Here is a 19,456-nt window from a genome sequence, read left to right as displayed (position 1 = left end):
CTGCATTATATTCACCTTAACGGAATAAATATTGCCAGTTTAATAACTTTTTTCCTCCCACAAATTGTGTTATGATTTATAGCTACAAATAAAACTATACAATGTAAAATAATGACCTTTTAGTTTTAATCAGACCATCTACCTTTAAACCTATATTTAAGGCCAAGTTATAACACAGATTTGTGTTTAATGTATTTTATCACTTACCTTTTAGAATGGGATTTGCCAATATTGTAAATGTTTTCACATATTGAACATCAAGGGAAATCAAAGCAATTTGGCCAAAATTATCACTAGCCATCTACAGGGTCAAGAAGCCTGCCCTTGAGCTGGTTGTCATCTCAGCCAGCGGCACAGGAGCGTAGGGTGGTATTGCACGGTGCTGTCACAGCTTTCTCTTTGAACCAGCCTTGGCAAAGATGCCAGCTACTCCAGTACAGCCCAAGAGCTCTTCCCACCATTTTTACCTTTAATTTTTTTAAGTACTAAGCTTTTACAAAGGTGCCCTGATTCAGCTACTTTTGCACCATAGTAAACCTATTCCTTACAGATTGAACTTGCCCCTTTGAACATATCGGGGCAAGAGAAGATCCTGTGAACCAAAGGAGAGAGACAGCAAGCTCTTGTTTCAGATAACAGCAACATATATTCTCCTGCTGATAACAAGTACTTTATCTCTGGAAAATAAAAGATCTACCAGTGATATATCTTTCTAATAGCATTCATTTCTGGTGAGAGTAACTGTCATAAATGAAAAAAAAAAAAATTATAGAGCTGAAAGAGAGTTCACTGGCAAAGAAGGCACTGGAGTAACTCTTTTCGAAGCAGGTTGGCTTGTCTGGGGCACAGTTTCTAAGGTGAAGCACAGAGCTCTGCCATGGGGACTCCAGGGGCTTTCACGTGTGACATCATAAGGGAAGCCCCTCAGCTACCATTCAACTCTTGTGCCCTGACACACAATAACTGTCTCCCACAGACGAGCAGAAAGACCACATTGTCCACTTTCAATTACACACCATCCCAGCAGCAGCAGCAACAACTATTTACACATAAAAGCCGCATTACTCACTTCTCTGCAGGAGGCTGTGCAGGACAGTAAGGCTCAGTCCACCTCCTTCTGCCAAAGATAGATCTAAGATAGATCCTGGCAAGAAGAGGAGAGGGACAAGTGTCTACTCTGTCAAGCTGTTGTCTTCCCATGGCCTGAGAGGCAGAACTTCACCACCACCCCATGGGAACTCCTTTGAAGCAGCATTGCTTCACTTGTGGTCCATGGATCTGACAGTCAATAGAACAACAGAAAATGGTCTACAAACTACTACTTCCAGCCACTGTCTGCACTTCCAGAAGACACAGCTGATATACAGAAGGCATCATCAATATTGATCAAAATGTTCATCATTTTGAAAGAAGGGAGAAAGGGAGGGCAAGAGTCTGCCTAAACACAGAGAACTTGAATTATTTCTCTCTTCTACTCCCTTCTCCCCCAGTCATCAAAGAATGGCCATATACAATATTGTCCATTTAATAGTAAGAGTAATAATAAAACTAGATGCTTCTTCCATTTAAAAGACTCAGGAACACTGCTACAAAGATTAGCTGAGTATGGCCACAAAAAGCAGCCAGGAAAGAGCATGTGCCTTCTGGAACAGTACATGCTAGTACACGTCACTTTTAAGTCACCTTTGTTTTCTCAGCTGTACATTTGTCCAAGTAAATTTCTGATGGGACTCTAACTTCTTGTAATGCAACTCATCAGGCAATAAAATAAAATATCCAATATCATGTGACTAAGTCCCTGCAGACCACCAACAGGAGCCCTGTGCAGCTTGGTGGGAGGAAAACTCTTAAAACAAATCTCCTTCCTTCAGCTTCAAGTGAAGCTAAGATCAGCAGAGAAAAGGACCCATACTTGGGATGGGTACAGAGCCATGCCATATGGCTTATGGGTGAGGAGAAAAGCTGGGGACAATGATAAAGGTCTAAACCTCACCATGTGCATGCTTTCTTGATATTCAAAACCCGCCTGGATGCATTCCTGTGCAATCTGCTCTAGGTGAACCTGCTGTAGCAGGGGGATGGACTAGGCGATCTCCAGAGGTCACTTCCAACCCCAACCATTCTGTGATTCTGTGATACCGGTTGCAGTGGAGATGTGAGCAGAAGTTGTGAAGAAAACTAATAGGAATGTTTCATTACAGTGCTTTAAGCTTAGTGACCGAAAAATTAGACTGCAACGTTAACGGAAAAGTAATAGCCCATGTATTTCTACCATTACAATCCACAGCAGCAGGAAACAATAACTTAAAAAAAAAAAAAAAAAGGTGTGAAAAAAGGAAAGCCAAAGGCTAGTGATTTAATCATTATCTTTTGCTAAACACAAACTGGAATAATCCAACACCAGTAATTCAGATCTTTCATTCACGATAAGACTTGCCTCACTTTTTCATAGAACTGTCTTGTAAGGCCAAATTCTTTTAAAATCACTTTAGCAGACTCCTGCCCTTCTTTCAGGAAAATACATCAAATCCCAGTCCCTAGAGCACTGAGTAAGAAGAACCTCCTGCAACAAGAAAGCAAGGAAGTGGGGAATTTCAAAACCAGTAGTTTGAGACTGCTTATCTGTCTTGAATCTATACTCTAATCTTTTTTCTATTAGATCTGCACTAAGAAAGCTTCTCCACAATAATGACATGGGTATACTTCACCAGCAATGTTCTCCTTTGCTCACAAACCTTCACTGGCAGTCTAGCTCAGTATATCTGCTTGAGTAACACAAGCTTATCCTGACAGCATGCCCATGTCCTTCATGTGAGAGCTCTTGCTGGAGCAGCTCTTCTGATGCAGATCATTCACCATCACTTTCAGGACTCACATAGCTCAGCTGACAGGTTTGTAAAGTACGAAAATAACGTTTGCAAGTTTCTGGTACAGATCATGTTGAAGTGAAAGAAAATATTTTTCAACAACTGTATTTTTTTTCCCTCCATCTGGGCTTGTGACTTTATGACTTGCTCTTGCAATGTACTTAGCACATTCTTGGGTCTGTCATGCTCACGACAGGTAGCGTGGGTACTCGTACAGGTGAGACAAAGAGGAGCTGGCACAGAGACAACTCAAGAGTAACAGGAGAGTTTTCAGCAGAACGTCAATACCGCTGTCTTCCATAAATACACCAAGCAACAGAAAGACATATTCCTTCCAGGTGCAGTACAAGATCTGAATTTCCAGCCTCTGCTTTTCTGAGTTCTCAACTCTTCACAGGGAGAGCTATTCTGGGAGTTCCAATACTGTTCTTCTGCCCCTGAGTTGTGTCATTACAGGTGGAAGAAGTACTCTCTGCACCCGCTGCACAGATACTGTTCAGATACATCTCCTTGTGGTTTTTAGCCTGTGTATTTTTCATAATGAGCAACGCAATAAACACCAAGTGTTTGCAGTGTTAAATCATGTTCCCAAAGGGAGTAGTTTGTATAACAAGATAAAATTATCACATTATAATAACTAAATATGCATCAGTCTAAAGCATGCTTCAATTAATCATCAAAAGTTTGCACCACCTCTTTAGGTCTTAATTAAGCAGAATGTTTGGCATTTTTTTTCCTTTCAAACCAGTGCGAAGGAGCTGCAGAAAATTGTTCCTCTTAAACTCAGTGAGCAGCAGTTTAGACTAATCAATCTTATATGGAGCCGTAATTTGGAGAGGTGAGGGGAAGAGAGGAAGGCAACGAGTACAACAGAGTAAATCCATCATGTACAGCTCTGTCCCTTTATCTAAGCAAAACAGCATGGCCTACAGTTTTTAGAAGGATGATCCTAAAACCCCTACAGCTAGAATAGCCCTTTTACCCCATGCTGAGAACTGTGCTCAACCCACTGGCATACATCTTTAAATATTTTAGCTGTTTTCACTACTACTTTCAAAGGAAAAGCTGCAGAACTTCCTTTTTAAAGAAATTAGATCTTAACCCGACTCTAGCATCTGCAGAATTAACAATAAAGGCTCACTGTTTCCAATGGCACCTGCCAGGATTTCAGAATGGTTAATTCTGAGCTCCCCGCTGGCCACTCCTGAAACCCCAGCTTGCCACTGAAGAAAACCAAGCAGCACGTGTTTGGATTTTTTAACCCAAAGCAGATCCTGAGGCTGATGATCCCAAGCAAGGTAGAAGAACTGTTTCAGTCATTTTTCTTACATCTGAGATGCTTTATCTGACTAATCACAATCTAAAAAAATTAACAAACAAAACTCCTGTACATTGCTGCAGAATCCTTTGTGATAGCACTTAAGTGCTGATCCTCTAAATAGATGGGGTGTGTGACAAACTTAAGATACAAAAAGTACCTTGGAAAAAGTAAAAATAAGAGGAAGATTAAGAAAATAGAGCTGACAATAGAAAGCGTGCTGCAACCATCGCTATGGAAATACCTCAGGGGCTCTACAATGCGTTTCCTTTTAAGGACCAATCTCTTGAAGTTCACTTCTCTGCCAATAAAAGTGTCCCAGCTCCTTTCAAGAAGTCATTTTGGGGAACCACAGCTTGTCTACATGTTCTCTGCATGAGCTGAGGCATATTCTCATGCATAGTTCAGTAAGGACTGAATGCACAACACAAATAAAAGCTGGCATTTAGGGGGGTTTTAAACATGCAAACAAAAAAACACCTATTTCAGCTAATGGGGGGGAACTCCCTGTGTATTTTGAATATATGCTATTAAAGCGCACACATGGACTTTGTGATTTTCTTTTTAGCACAAAGGAAACACTTGGCCCTCCACAGAGAGCAAAAGACATCAACAGCGGGCTAGATGGGGCAGGCAGCCTGGCAACCATTGGCATTTTAAAACACAGGCACTAATAACCCTACAATCAGTGTAAATTAGATGATGTTTCAAACTGAAAACAAGAGAAATAATTTGAAGAGTATTGACCATAGGATTTGTTGCAGTGGTCTTTATTAGAGAGCTAAATCTGCAGTTAGAAAAATTGTAATGCTGTTCAGCAACTGGAAAAAGATTTGGGAAATACTGAAGTGGGATCCAGAGCGTAATAAAACAAGTCTCCTCAATATATAGGCTTAATTAGATGGGATAATATGGTCTTTATTTAAGGAAAACTGCCACTGGGTCCTGTCTTGAATCAGACTTCTTGGTAATGCAGTTGTAGAATCAATTCCTTGGTGAATTTAGACTGATGAACTTGGAAATCATTTTTACTGCCCTGCTAACCACCATTTAAAACATCTTCTATGCTTCCAGATTCCTCCAATACAATTTAAAGAGAGGTTACAGTGGGCAGTTCCAGAGTGTTCATAGGGCAGGGATTCTGCTTTATCCCATGTTGCATCAAGTTACTCATGTGCAGTCACATTTACAAAATAGACCCATAAACTTTAATTCTAAAGTGATATTAAGCTGTAACACAGAAAATCACTCTTTCTATAAAACACCTAATTACTCGTTTTATTATTTGAATACGACATTGCCATGCCAACTTAGGTCACAGGTGTATCTCACAAGGTACTCAGTACTAGAAATGCTTCTGTTCCTCCTTTAATACCTTTTGCCTCACCAGATACAGTTCCTCCAGCCCATTCCTCCTCCGCTTTCATAAGTTTCTAATAACTTTTGGTATTAATCCCAATCATTAACATCTGGAAACCACAGAACCAGAAGCACAGATCTGCTTGTTGGAGGATTTAAATCCCCTTCCCTTTCCCAAATGTGCCCATTATTTTGTGAAAACCCTGAGAAGGAGCACTCTTTTTCCCTTGTACTTCTTTGCCCTGTGGAAAGCTCAGTCAACACCACAGTATCATCCTCTCTGCCTTCTCTTCCACCACATCCCTTGACGTTGCACCCCCCTCGCAGCGCTGTTCTTTGGGGTGCTTCAAACAGCCAACAAGCTCTGCTTTTGCCGACACCCGTGCTCAAAGGGTAGGCCAAATAGTAGTTGCACCTCCCCTACCGTGGCACCGCCGTGGGGGATCACAGGAGAAAGTAAACCAAAGAGCACTTTTAAACGCCCAGGGAAACTGAGATACGGGAGCCTCCAGCAGGTGCTGGGGGAAGGAGGTAGCATGTTCTCGCCTGCACAGAAAGAATTTTTTGCATTCCTCTTTGACTAGTCTTGATTTTAGCCTTCCTTCAACCCATGCAACAACAGCCGTCCAAACTTGCCTGAGCGAAAGGGCAGAGTCACCCTAAGTGCCCTCTTGGATTTACTCTATCACTAAGGGCTGCACAATAACAGCGAGGATGTTTGCACACTGACTACTAGAGCCATATATCCCTGCACAACTAGGGTGGGATTTTTATTTCTAGACCATGCTTGGCTATTGCATTCCTGTTCCTTGCTATTTCTGTGTAATTTTTAATTGAAAAAATACTTTCTTTACATTGCTGTCTAGAAAATAAGAATCTTCTAACACCAAGCAAAACTAATGTTAGTGTCAGTTTGTCGCAATGGGTTGTACTCAAGACTAACCCCAAAGATCCCTCAGATGCTGCTGCCAGCACTAAACGTAGCTACCAGCCTGCTGGACAGGAAGGATGGTTAGCAGCCACAAGGAGACTATAACACCAGCTTTGGAGACCGCGCTGACTTATTTGCTTCCAGATGCAAGTTGGATGTCCGATTTTGATGGACAAAAGCCCGCTTTTGGTTTGGGCACTGCCTGAGTACAGTCTGTCTGCGTGGTGGTGCAGGTCAGCGGAGCGCTCTGGCAAATAGTATCCAGATCTGAGTAACTGGTATCCTTCTTGTGGAGGCTTCCCATGACCAGATTTAGTATCCTTCACTGATGTGCCATAACCTGAGTCTTGAGATGGTCAGTGCACCACATCTGGCCCATGTGCTTGAGTCAGCCCTTTTCATGTGTAATTTTGGGATACAGAAAGGAGAGAATGCCTTTATCAGAGCAGTTTATATTTGACCAGGTAGCAGCCTAATGTTTTCCAGGATTGTGTAAGCAAACTTGTACCTAACATTTTTCTCTGACTAAAACAGAGAGCTGAACAGCTTGGCGATAACATTTTAGTAGGACTGCTCAAAATTAATTGGTTTTCCAAATAAAATAAAATAAAATTTAAATTTAAAAAACACCACCACCACTTTGTTGTAAAATAAGCATGAGGGGAAAACGTAACTTTGTTAACTGTTCAAAGTTTTAGCCTGTTCATCCAAAGTATGAATGCAGACAGGACAACGCACGAAGTTTTCCAGCACGCCAAATGAAGACTTAATATGCTAAAATTTTCAGTGACTGCTTCCCAGACATAGTTCAAGATCAGAACTCTCTCCTTCTCAAGCCGGTAGCCCTTTCCGACATGAAGAATCATACCTGCATCCCTGGAAATCCTGCTTCGCTTGGCTTTCCGACTCCGTCTTCCCCCAGAGCTTTTTCTGCCTCTGCAGCTGCTATATGAGTGCATCTTACGGAGTCTCCTTCCTACCTGTCCCTTCAGGCTTCTGTGAGCATCCCCCATGCTCTGCTCTTTCTCTTCTCTTCTCCATCTTATCTGTATAGAAACTTATCTGCAAAAATTATTCAACTAATAATTCATTCTGACTCTTTCTTGGATCTGCTTATCCTCTCCAGACCATTGCTCTCCTGTCCAAATGAATACCTCAGCCTGTCTCTCTGACACCTCTTTACTGGTGCTGATCCTGCAGTTCAGGATCAATACAGCAAGAATTAAAGCCTTACTAATTTTTCCCTGAGTGCTCACTCCATATTATTTGCTCAATAACAGTGGACCACACCATCTTCTTGTCTATTGTTCAGGTTCATGATTTAGATATCATTTTCATCTGTGGACACTCTCTTTTGAGCTATATTGAAATCTCGTAGATTCTTCTCCTGTACAATATCTAAAAGCTTTCCCCATCCAGCCACAAAGCCTGAACTCATCCTGATTCTCAACATCTCACACCTCAGTCACTGCAGTGCATCACTACCTGTTTTTCCCTCTGGGCTGTGATATAACCTTGAAGCTTTCTCTTGGACTCCTCCTGCCTCTCCCTTCTGTCCCTTTTGTTTGTTTATTAACTCTATCAAATGTAAGCTGCTTCTGTTCTTGTGGCAGGTCAGTCATAGCCTGTCTCCCCTCCATGTTGAAAATGTTGACTTCAATCTTTAGCAATTAATAATGCAAGTCTTTTTCGTTTGCCTGTTCAACTCGAAGAAGCACCTTTGTGCTGTTTCCAAAGTCGTCCCTTGTGCTTGTGAGGGGCTCTGAGAAAACATCCCCAGAGTTACTCTTGTCTGGCTTTGTATCACTCTGAAGTTTTGTGCTTTGATGTAGTGCCCACAAAACGGTGTCAAAGTGCCGTGCCAAGACCACTGCCTCGCATGCTGGCTCTCCTGGCTCCTTTGTACTCCCTTTTCTACTTGTATTCACCAGTTGTTTCTTGCCAGGCTCTTTGGGGTGATCATGACTAGGGCACCTACGCCCTAAGATAAAACAAAACAATTACCACCGATGCTTATTGCAAATCCCACAAAGGTTGTGGTTCTCCTCCCCCTCCGGTCCTCTCAAACTTCACTATCTAAAACAAAGGTGAGATAAATACGCTCATCTGCTCAGAAGTGATGGTAATCTAGTGCTCATTACTGATCATGGGATAAAGTCAAAGGAGGCAGAGATTATACGTTCATATCCCTTATTCAAGTAAAACAACAATATTCATTACGAATTAATGAATTAAAAAGCTAAAGTTGGAAAATACTTATAAAAAGCCTTCTCTGCACGTTACCCTTGGTGGTACATTTGAATGCAGGGTCACACATGGTAGGTGGACAGGCAAAGAACAGAAGGCAGTTGACTTGGCGAAGGCTCCCCTGTGTCCACCTAACCACTGTTGCAGTAATTTGTTTTTCTACTTCATAGTTCCATCTCCTCCTGCTTGTTTGATGTCATAAAAACCCAGCAACTGTGGCAGTTTGCACAATGCATGTTATAGCCTTGTGTTCGCGTACCACAAATTCAGCATTCTGGATTTACTCGTGACTCAGTTTGGAGGAGAAAATAGCTTGGGATGGCACAAGCCCTTGATTAAAGCTTTAGGGCCAAATCAACAACAGCTGAGGATCCAGCCCATATGGCCTGAGATCTTTAGCTATATAAAAGCTGCAGGAATGGGCCCAAATAGCTTTGGTAATTAGCAAATATCGTATAAAATAGATGAAAAGTATTTGGCAGGGAAAGCATATTGAGTAACATTTGAAAATTATTCATAGCATATTAGTATACTTCTTTAGAGATAAAACCCAATGGCATAAAAATAATCTGGGAGGGGCAAGTGTAGTCTCTCACATGACTGTCAACAGGCAAACAATTTGTTGGACTGATCAATATCTTACAGTTACCTTTAGTCAAGGTGATGAAGTACTGAGGTGATCATCTCACACCTGGGACCTGATCCTACAAGCTGTTCTGCTTCTGCAGAAGTGTCCTCAGGCCCAGTGGGGACTCTTAGGGCCAAGGTGCCTCCCTGTGTGCAGAGAGCTACCCTTCTTGGGCAGGTCTTGCAGGTCACCCCATGCTCCTCTGTGCTTCGGTCACCCAAGAGCACCAGAATGGCACCCAGAGATGTCCACGGAAGTAGGACTGAGCCTGTGCCTATCTAAACTCACCAATTACCACAATGTGTACAGCAGTAAACAATAAGACAGCAATTAATTAGCCTGGTGTAGCCATAAAAGTTACTTTCACAGATAATGGTAAGCAGCATGCAGTGTGGAATAAATAATTTTCCATGCAAACTCTGAGGAACGGTATGTTATAAAACCACTCCTGATAAAAATCTAATGAAAATGTAAAACATCTCAGTGCAGTCTCCTGGGTAGAGTCAAGATCATATTAAACCCTCAAGAGACAACGGGCAGGGATTTCGGTGAGAATCAAGAGACAGTTTTCCCAGGATGAGCTTGTTAACCTGATATAAAGACATGATATTGATTTGATGGCTTTGTCTCTTTCGCTGTTTCCTTCATGGAGCCTATCTTTAATTTAATCATCTTCCATTAATTTATTTAAAGGTTTTATTCATCAGAACAAAATCTTTTTTTTTCTAAAAGCAGATGTTGTTAAAGTGCTGTGAGTATAATCCAGCATGCAGAGTATCACAAGCAGCACAAGTCTGCTGTCATGGCATTTGCAGAAGTTTTTCAAGAATACTAACAAGTAAAGTCACTCTCCCACTCGATTTTAAAGTTCCTTCGACTGGTTTTTAAACACTTTGAAATCAGCCCTCTCACTAAGATGTTGTCACTTAGCAATCTCAGGACATGTCAATGACAGTAAACATTTTTAAATGTTTGTTAGGATTTACCTGCTGGTGGCTTTATGAAAGGTGGTGGAATTAATGGGACAATAATAGGTACATTCCCGTGATCCTTTGACCCTGCTGGTGAGTCTGAAAGTCCATTTCCTGTGGCAAGCCCTGGGTAGCCTGGGTTTATATTGTATGGTGAAATAACACTGTCCTCAGGTAATTTTGGTTTTGGCAAAGAATTTTCTGTAAAACACAAAGAACACATTGTACAGTATGACAAATATATTTCTTAATGCACCTACATGCTCTCACAAATCTTTTCATTACATTACTTACCCTAATACAAGACGAGTGCACAAAAAAAACCCAGATACTTTCCCTTTTGAAACATAGATACTTGCCAGTATTTCTCAGAAATGCTTCATTTTTAAAAATCAAACTCAGACTTTTTTTTTTGTTTTCAAAAGTTGGGATTATTTTGTCATGCATATCCTTAGTACACCTGATTTCACCAATGACACCCAATTCCTGTTCTTTACTTCTACTGTTTGCATGGTGATCACACTTGGTGTAGTGACCTCACCAATGCAAGGAACATAAACTGAAAACGAAAATAATTCCTAATTATCTATCAATAATGAGTACTAGTAATGGAAAGGATTTAACAAAAGGAACAAAATATTGAAATCAGAGCAAAGTCTGCACAAAATGATGACAGTTATTATTCTAATTCTTTAATGCCAAATCACCTCAGGATTCTTATTTGCAGGAACTTCTCTAATGCCATGTTAGCTATGGGGCAGGGCTTAGTTCTCTCATCTCTCAGGAAAAGAAACACACCTTTTTCTCCTCCCATAAACCGCATACATCAAAAATTTCTACCTGTCACGGGTATTCAACATCTTTGTTTGGTACACAGAACATATGATTTGTATCATATGCCTATAAAAACCATATGTCACAAATTTCATCAGGCATTGACTGGAGCCATAAATCATACAATAAAAGATCTATTTATTAAAACTTAAGTAAATGAATTGCATTACTGTACAGGAACAAGTTTCTGCAAAGGCTGCTTAATGACATTGCATTTTCAATGAAAAATAAATATTGATCACCAGTGTCATTACAGAACTAACAAGCTGCAAGCATTCAATTTTAATGCAATCAGGTTATTTCACCTTACCTGTAACTTTTCAACCTTTTTTCTAACCCCCTCTCCTTCAGAACTGGTCTCTCTGGTGTAAGTAATCGTTGCAACACTCACTGAACATAGTGCTGATGTTGGCCATCAGAAAGAAAACCCAAACACTGCTGGCCACAACCGCTGTGAAAAGCGGCATAAAAGCTGCTGCAATTTCCTCTCTTTACCTCACCTTTAAGGAACTCTTGTTGGATAAGTCAAGATGCAGCAATTTCCTACTCCTCACTCTGATGACAAGTCAGACGGCAGCAACTGAGCGGCTGAACAAACAGACTGGATCCCGTCCCTCATGTCCTGAATCACGAAGATCCAGCAATGTCCCAAACATAAATACTGTAGAATTGTCTTGTGGAAGACAGTATAGTACAAATGTGGATGATGTGGCTTTTGTGAACGTTCACGCTCGTTCCTACACGCATAATGAATATTCAGGCTCAAAATCTTTTAGCAGATTAAAAAGCCATAGGCCAGAAAGCCTTAGTTTTGAAAGCAAAAGGCTTTCATAAAGCCAGACTGTTAAGCAAGTGCTTCCTCTTTTTTCCAGTTGTGAGCAGTTGACTGGTGCCAGAGCCACACAACTTTCAACTGACTCACAAAAGGTATTATTTGTGAAGATATACTAGTAAGTGCTTACTAACAGTAATTTTGTTAAGTGATTTTCCTCATATTCTATTGGGTTCCTCGCACTAGAAGGCAATCTCTGATATTTTTATGTAAACCAACCACGACACAGGCAGGACAACACACTTCCCAATCCACACCAATTCATACAGGTTGAGATATTAATCCTTCTTTGCATGAACACAGAAACACAAAGTCTCATTACCTTTGAGAACAGAAATGTGCTGGCGGCTTTCCCCATCTGCCGAGTAGTTCCTGAATTCAATATCTTCTCCATCTTTCAGTTCAACCTTATCATAGCCATACCAGCCAAGGAGCTCATTCATAGTGTTTTCTGCAAAGTTCTGAAAGAGAAAAATTACCTACTTATTTATGTAATCAATAACCATTTGGAAGGAAGGGAGGACTGCATAAATCGAACCATATCTGTGCTACACGAGGAAGTGTCAGGTTTGGCCCACCTCCTCAAAGACTAATATTCATTTCATAAGTCAAGTGCATAAAGTGTAATGCATTTAAATCTCTGACTGGCACATGTAATTATGACAGAGACTCATACATCTGTAATTTAAAGAAAATGAAAAGTAGAGTTATTTATTACTTTTGCTCTGGCATTCAATGTCAGAAATATTTTAACATATATTCGTCACACAAACTTGTCTGCGTTGACATGAAATATTTAAGACTGCAGCAAGAGAATAACAGAAAACCTGGATTTTTTTCAGCCAGCAGTTAATCAATCTTACTGTGCTACAGTCTTTTCAGCTGCAGCAGGTCACTGACACAATTACAGTTCCTTGAGGTGCCCATGAACCAAATCAAATAAAATCACAGTGAAGACATTTTTCCTCAGAGTTATAAGCCCTTGCACAGTCAAGCCACTTAAAAACTCTTCACCAGGAAAGCATTTTACCATAATGTTTCATACAAACATCTCTTATATTTGTTTAAGAAAGCCTTTCTCAGTTTTGCCATATTAATTTTCAAACCAATTTCCAAGCAGCCGTGTGGTTACATTTTGTTTGTATGGAAATGCAAAATATGGAACATGACTGTCATAACTCTCAAATTGTATTAAAAACACATCCTCTAGGTCATGTGGCAAAAACATTTCTGTAGAAAATGCTCGTTACTAGGCCAGGATATTTCATGGAGTAAGTTAAGAAATCTGCAGCCAAGCAACAAAGGTTTCCAAAACTAAATAGTGTCATGGAGCTCTACAGCTTACAGATCTAAGAAACTACCAAAGGAAACCAGTTAATAAATTACTGCAACAGCAAAGATGAGTTTAAAGTAATATGACAACTATAAAATGAACCAAAAACCCACACAAAGCCTTTCTATTTGGTCTCTGTATTTTTTATTACCACTCTTTTAAAACAAATTTCAAACTTAACTTTCCTGTAAGATCTTGGCATCCAAAATAATGCTCCTGATAAGCACCATCTCATGGGACTCTGGTTACCAGCAAAGGAATAACGAGAATATGTCACCGCTTCAAAATAAATGGTACCTGTTATTAGTAAATTTGCAGGTCGCTAGTTTCTTTGTCTAGTAACAATTCTAGCTTAATTTTTGAGAGGGAGCAAGTCTAATGATAGAACACAGCAATTCTCCAGTCATATAAAGAAATAAATAAAATTAATCAGACGATAATTGCTTCCGAATCCAAAGCTACAGCAGGCACTCTGCCCCAGAACGCCACTGCGCTGCACTGCTCCAGGCTCATTCATCACAACAGATTGCATAGGTGTTCCTGTCACTCAAGCAGCGCCATAAAGCAGCTATAAGCAATAAACACAAGCAATTTGTACTCTTCCAGGAGTATCATCTGGGCAATTGTGCTACAAACACACATTTCAGGAAAAGAAAAACAAAACGAAAACCCACGGCAGACCCCTGGAGCGTCAATTTCCTTTTGGTTTTCTCCACCTTTCATTTTCACTTGACTTTCTGCTGGAAAACCCAATTCCATGGCTGCTCTGTGCAGCCCTGAACTGCTGGAAAACATTGCACCGTTCCACCTCTACTTCCAGTGTCAGCACTACAAGTACAACGGCCTGTTACGTGTGAACTACGTCACTACTACAGTTTGCAACTATGAGTAAAATGCAGTGTAATATGGCTAACACCTACACTCCTTTCTAAAATATATATTTCAACTCTTATTTGAATGACACAGTGTTGCGTTTGAAATACTAGCAGATACAGGAAATTTTTCCAAAGTATTTTTGTTTGGTTTTTAGCTTTTTAGAAAACTTCTCCCTTGGTGCTGGAAGTCACAATGCGCCAACCATGGGAATCCAACAACGAAACTACGTGGAGACAGGGAATGAAACCTCACCACTGCAGCTTACCCAGAGTGATCTGAAAGGCTTCACGGAGGCGCAAACACAAGCTCTGCCACCTTCCCTTGCTTGGCTAAATTTCAACTATGGAGACACAGCCCTAGAGACTAGTGTAGCAAGGTAGAGACCAATTGACAAGGTCTTCCTTACTTAAACCCCATTAAGTCCAAACTGAGTAGCTCTAAATTTGCCTCCTGTGGATGCTTTGTATTTTATTTGCACTGTTTATCAACTCAGGCAATGAGTGATGTCTAATTATGTATCAAGGAATAATGTAAGCAAGGCTGTATATGCGTTTATTTTTTCCTGAAAATTCATACATTTATCTGTCTCCTCAGAATCTAGTCAAAGTGATGGTTTGGTTTGTAATGGCACAAAGTTTAAGGACCTTTCAAGCCTCATTTTACCATCCATGATGAGTGATGCACAAAAGTGAACAGTCACAACGACAAAAAAAACACATGTGATTTTGAAATTAGTCATAATAGAGATTTGACTCTAAAAAAGATAAAAATCATTGGGGTCTTCTCTATTAACTTCAATGAGAGTAGAATGAGGTTACATATTAACAATAAGGAAAGTAAGCATCTTTCTAACACTGATTTCTCAACAAGGATGCTTGGATAATTAAAGAAACCAATTTAGCCATTCTCCATCAAGATTTATCTTAGCTATTACAATGATGGTGAACACTCTTAGTACTATTCTCTCAGTGGCTAACAGACAGGGATTCATTAAACAGCACTCTGCACAAACCTAGAGGATGACCCCATTCTCAACAAGCTGACACTCAAAGCTGAGAAACGTTTCCTTCTACAACATCAAGGAAAGGAAACAAGCCAATTGATACACAACCCGTTCATGCAGAGCAGAACCTCACTGAAAGATGTACAAGCTTCAAAGGCTTAGTGAAAGGAAGGGTGACAACTGTAACAATGGTGCTTGAGAAAAGCAAGAATGTGGGACACAAGGTTGGTGCAGGAGAGCAGAAGCAGCAGTGATGAAACAGGCTAGAGAGGAACCAGTTGAGCTGAGAGACAATGGACCTGCCAAAGGCCGGGGAGAAAGAGATGTGGAGACAAGTGTGAATGACCCGATGGAGGGCATGCAAGGAGCTGCAATTTCAAGCTTTTGCAGACACAGGACAGCAGATGCACCAAGCTATTCCAAGCCTACTTTCAGCCTTTTTGCAAAGGGATGTGGAGGGTCTGCAGGGTGGAGGCTGCCACCTCAGCCCCGCAGCCCTGACAGGGGACTGGGATGACGTGAAAGACCAGCACACCAGGGAAACCTCGCCCACCATCAGTAAAATCCCAAGTCAGCAATCACACTGCTAAGCTGCAGAGGAAGGGACTCCTGCATGGGTCTGTGGATTTCACTGCAAAATTACAGCACCGAAGCTAACTTCGCCTTCCTGGGGAAGCAACGCTCAGTCCCCTGCGGGGAAACTGAGAGACCGAGCCCTGGTGCCACTCACAGCATGGGCCAGCATCAGAGCTGCAAAGACAAACACAGAAATCCTGCCCCACGTCCCTCTGTGCTAACACCACCACACTCGGCCTCTCCTGCCTGCAGTCAGGCTCCCCAGGCTGCTGGGGAAGCGTCATAACCTCTTTGGCTGCCAGTGCGCCAAGGCAATTGGTTAATGTCCCCCCACAGCCAAATCTCCTGCGCTCCCCTAGCTAGGGGTGCAGCTGTGCACCATGGCAGCTGCCTGACTGCCCAGGCATGCACTAGGGCTGGAGCACAACCAGCTCACCCCAGCCAAAAATACTGGTCCCAAAATCTTCCAGTGGCCCCAGTCACACAACACTGCTGAAGTCCTCCCTTCCTAATAGACGGCAACTCTTTTTTTGCCCCCTGCAAAGTCCCAAACCACTTATCACCACTGCAGGGCAATGTCCAATTTGCATGTTTTAACTGTATGTTTTCTCTACTCTTGTACTACGCAGAAATATCCTCCCTTATGGAAGAGCCAGGATAACTATTATGCTTGTTAGTATTTTGACTTGCATTTGCTTCCTAGTCACGGGAAAGGATGAAGAAGAGGTTGTTGACCCACCAGATTGCAGTTTCTCTCTTTTGTGAGACTGACTTATACATTAGGCAGTAAAAATATAATCACATTTATTCCCATTTTAGGATTCATTTCATTGTAACACTACACCTACAGCTTGGTTTTTCACATTGCAATGCATCATTTTCCCAAATCTTCACTAATTGATACATTCTGAAGCTCAGCCATGCTTCTCTTTCCATCTTAGACCTCTTGCCTTTCCTTCTCTATGAACCTTATTCACAGGGGGCAAGGCCTGGCTTCACCGAACACGGCCTGGCAAACACAGAGACAGGAAACGCAGGGGAGAATGAGTCTGTCAGACTCATTTTCTTCTAGGTTTTACTGCTGAATGTTTATTTCAGATCTGGGAGGAAGCACAGTGGCTCCATTCCATTTCCTTGCCTGCATAACCCACTCAGTGCAGAGCCCCACAAATTCACTTTTCACTTTCACTGCACCGAACTTGGATTTTTTTTTTTCACCAGTCCTCACTTTCTTTGCTTATTTATGCTGTTGCTACATTGAATTTTATGGTTAGACATTTATGCTATCAGAAAGCAAAATTTCTTGATGTTTGAATTCCCTTTGTCCTTGCACATACATGTTTGGTTCTGTGTTACCTGTTTTGTTTGGGGAAGCACTATATCTGCAGTGCACAGGCAGGTGACGTTCCCTGTGTAGACAACACAACTCCCTTTTCCAGCCACCCCACAAAACTCCTTCCACGCAGGCTCCGAAAATAAATAAAAAGAACAAAAAAAACCCAAACAAACAACTCCACCTCGGTCTTCCGAAATAGTACAATTGATAAAGTCTGTCTGGTTTTTCACTTTCCCAAAGACATTTTTTGCTTTTCAGGAGAGAAGGGAGGAGTTTCCTCGGAATCTTTGGAGCGCTCCGAGCTATCTGGCTCGCTCCAGGCGCAGCGCTGCTCCTCCTGCCTCACCGCTTTTCTCCTTCTGACAGCAGTACTTTGAAATGCCAAACGGGGAATACTAAAACACTGAACTGAAAGATCTTCTGATAAGTTTACTATTAGATTATAACAGATGGGGCTGTCTTAAACTGTAGGCATCAGGAACAAAGTCCAATTTTAGATACAAATTAGTTATAGAGAATATTTATAGACGGCAAAATCCTCAGGCACAGGGAACAGCCCTGTGAAATTACAGCGTAAATTAATTGCTCCCCTTTCAGCTGACAGAGGCAGGCGAACACCTTGCCTGGTTTGCTCAGGAGAACTTCCAGTGCCACCCAGTGCTGGATGTAACTTCATGTCACAACATCACAGAGCACCCCGCTGCTCCTCCTGAGTGGCACTGCTGCCTGGCAGCGGGATGGCAAATGGAAACAAGCTGAGGAGGGATGGATGGGGACACCGTCACCATGGCTTGACGAGTACTTTCATCAATTAAACTTGTAAAAAATACATAGGTCTTAAAACAGTACTGGGTTCCCTGATTGCGATAGCTTTGGATCTATTAGGTGTTGTGCTATTCATCAGCGAGAGAGAAATGGCACTGACTGGAATTTCAGAATAGCTATCTGTTCTTCTTCCAAAGCATGAGGTAAACAATGCTACCTCTGGAAGAAAAAAATAGAAAGTATCATCTGAAGGAGGAAAAGGGACAAAACTAAAAAATAACTAGACAAAATAAAGAGAGGCTGTGAAGGTTACAGCAAAACAAAACAGTTCCTCCTGAACATATTTTTCATTGAAATGTAATATCAGAAAACTGTGCAGAGACATGTGCTCTTTGCACACAACATTGTATCAAATTAAAATTTGTTATAACCATCATGTGCGTTAGGTTAGCGATAACAAAAATGTAACTTAATATCTGGCATGAGGAAAGAACAAGCAACCTGAATATCCATCAGTCATGTTAAAACCGAGCTGTGACACCACTGTTGGAAGACACCAAACCAAGCAGTTAGGTGCTGTGATCCTTCTCAAATAAATATCTGACCGTACCAAAAAGCGTATCTTGAAGGAAACCTCTGTGATGAGGTAATTTTATTGCTCATTCATAGTGCCCCTCATTCGCTGTACTTAAAACAGACACTTGTACCAATGGCCTTTTTATTATCCGAAGTGGGGGGGGAGGAAATCACATATACACCAGTCCTTTTTCTTTCTGCTAGCAAAGGGAGGCAATTTGATCCAACGTGGGCTGAAACCCGAGTAGGTCACTGTACACCATGATAAAATTCCCTAATCCCTGAGCCAAATTTCCCTGAGGGGGCCCTCCTACTTCTCCTTCACTTTCCAAGCTGACTTTTCCATTCCCTCTCTCGTCTTTTCCTCCCCTTCATCTCTTTCATTTCCCCTACCTTAAAGCCTTGATATCTGATCTGCTGCTGATACTCAGGTTACAGTTTTTACAGCTTAGGCTGTCTATTGCTGTATACATTCCTTTCTTTCTGCTCTGCCGTGATTACTTACCAGAGCTTATTTTACACTGGTCCAGATGAAAGCAGTTCAGATGAAGGGAAACAGTCAGCCTGTTTGAACATTACAGATATGAACCTACACAAGGGCACATTGTGCTCCCTCTGTCATTCCGCAGCAAACATTTTGCACGGTGTAACCAATTTGTTACATTATTGTATTCCTCGGGTTTATGAAGAACAAGTAGACATCTTAATTCATTGGTAAAGAAAAAAGAGTAAACGATCGCCACAGGATTTTAACTTTCCCAACAAGTCGAAAATTCAAACCACTTTTTGTTTTCCTCCCCCCTCTCTTACCCTTTCTTGGGTGACAGCAGCCAACTGTCCTAGTAAAAATGCAGTCTCCCAGCATAGCACATATAGCAGAGCTTACATTGAAAGGTGGCCTGTGTTTTGTGAAAGGTTCTGCCATCAGCTATCTCACTCTCGACCAGAAATCACACGCATGCGTTCAAAATGCCATTTTTACCCGCCTTTAATTTTTAAGTCAG

At 41.4% G+C, this 19,456-nt stretch overlaps 1 protein-coding gene across 2 annotated transcripts in view; it reads right to left on the bottom strand.

The window, feature by feature from the left end:
• Window positions 1-19,456, bottom strand: part of SOBP (sine oculis binding protein homolog) — a 117,219-nt gene that overhangs the window by 95,372 nt on the left and 2,391 nt on the right. For both annotated transcript variants that reach the window (XM_065056630.1, XM_065056629.1), the window contains exons 2-3: window positions 12,310-12,448; window positions 10,337-10,522 (exon numbers count right to left, since the gene is read on the bottom strand). In XM_065056630.1, coding sequence (XP_064912702.1) covers window positions 10,337-10,522; window positions 12,310-12,448 — 325 coding nt within the window. The remainder of the gene's footprint in view (window positions 1-10,336; window positions 10,523-12,309; window positions 12,449-19,456) is intronic.

The sequence above is a fragment of the Columba livia genome, chromosome 3, assembly GCF_036013475.1.
Source record: "Columba livia isolate bColLiv1 breed racing homer chromosome 3, bColLiv1.pat.W.v2, whole genome shotgun sequence".
NCBI lineage: Eukaryota > Metazoa > Chordata > Aves > Columbiformes > Columbidae > Columba > Columba livia.
This window is presented reverse-complemented; position numbering and strand designations above follow the sequence as displayed.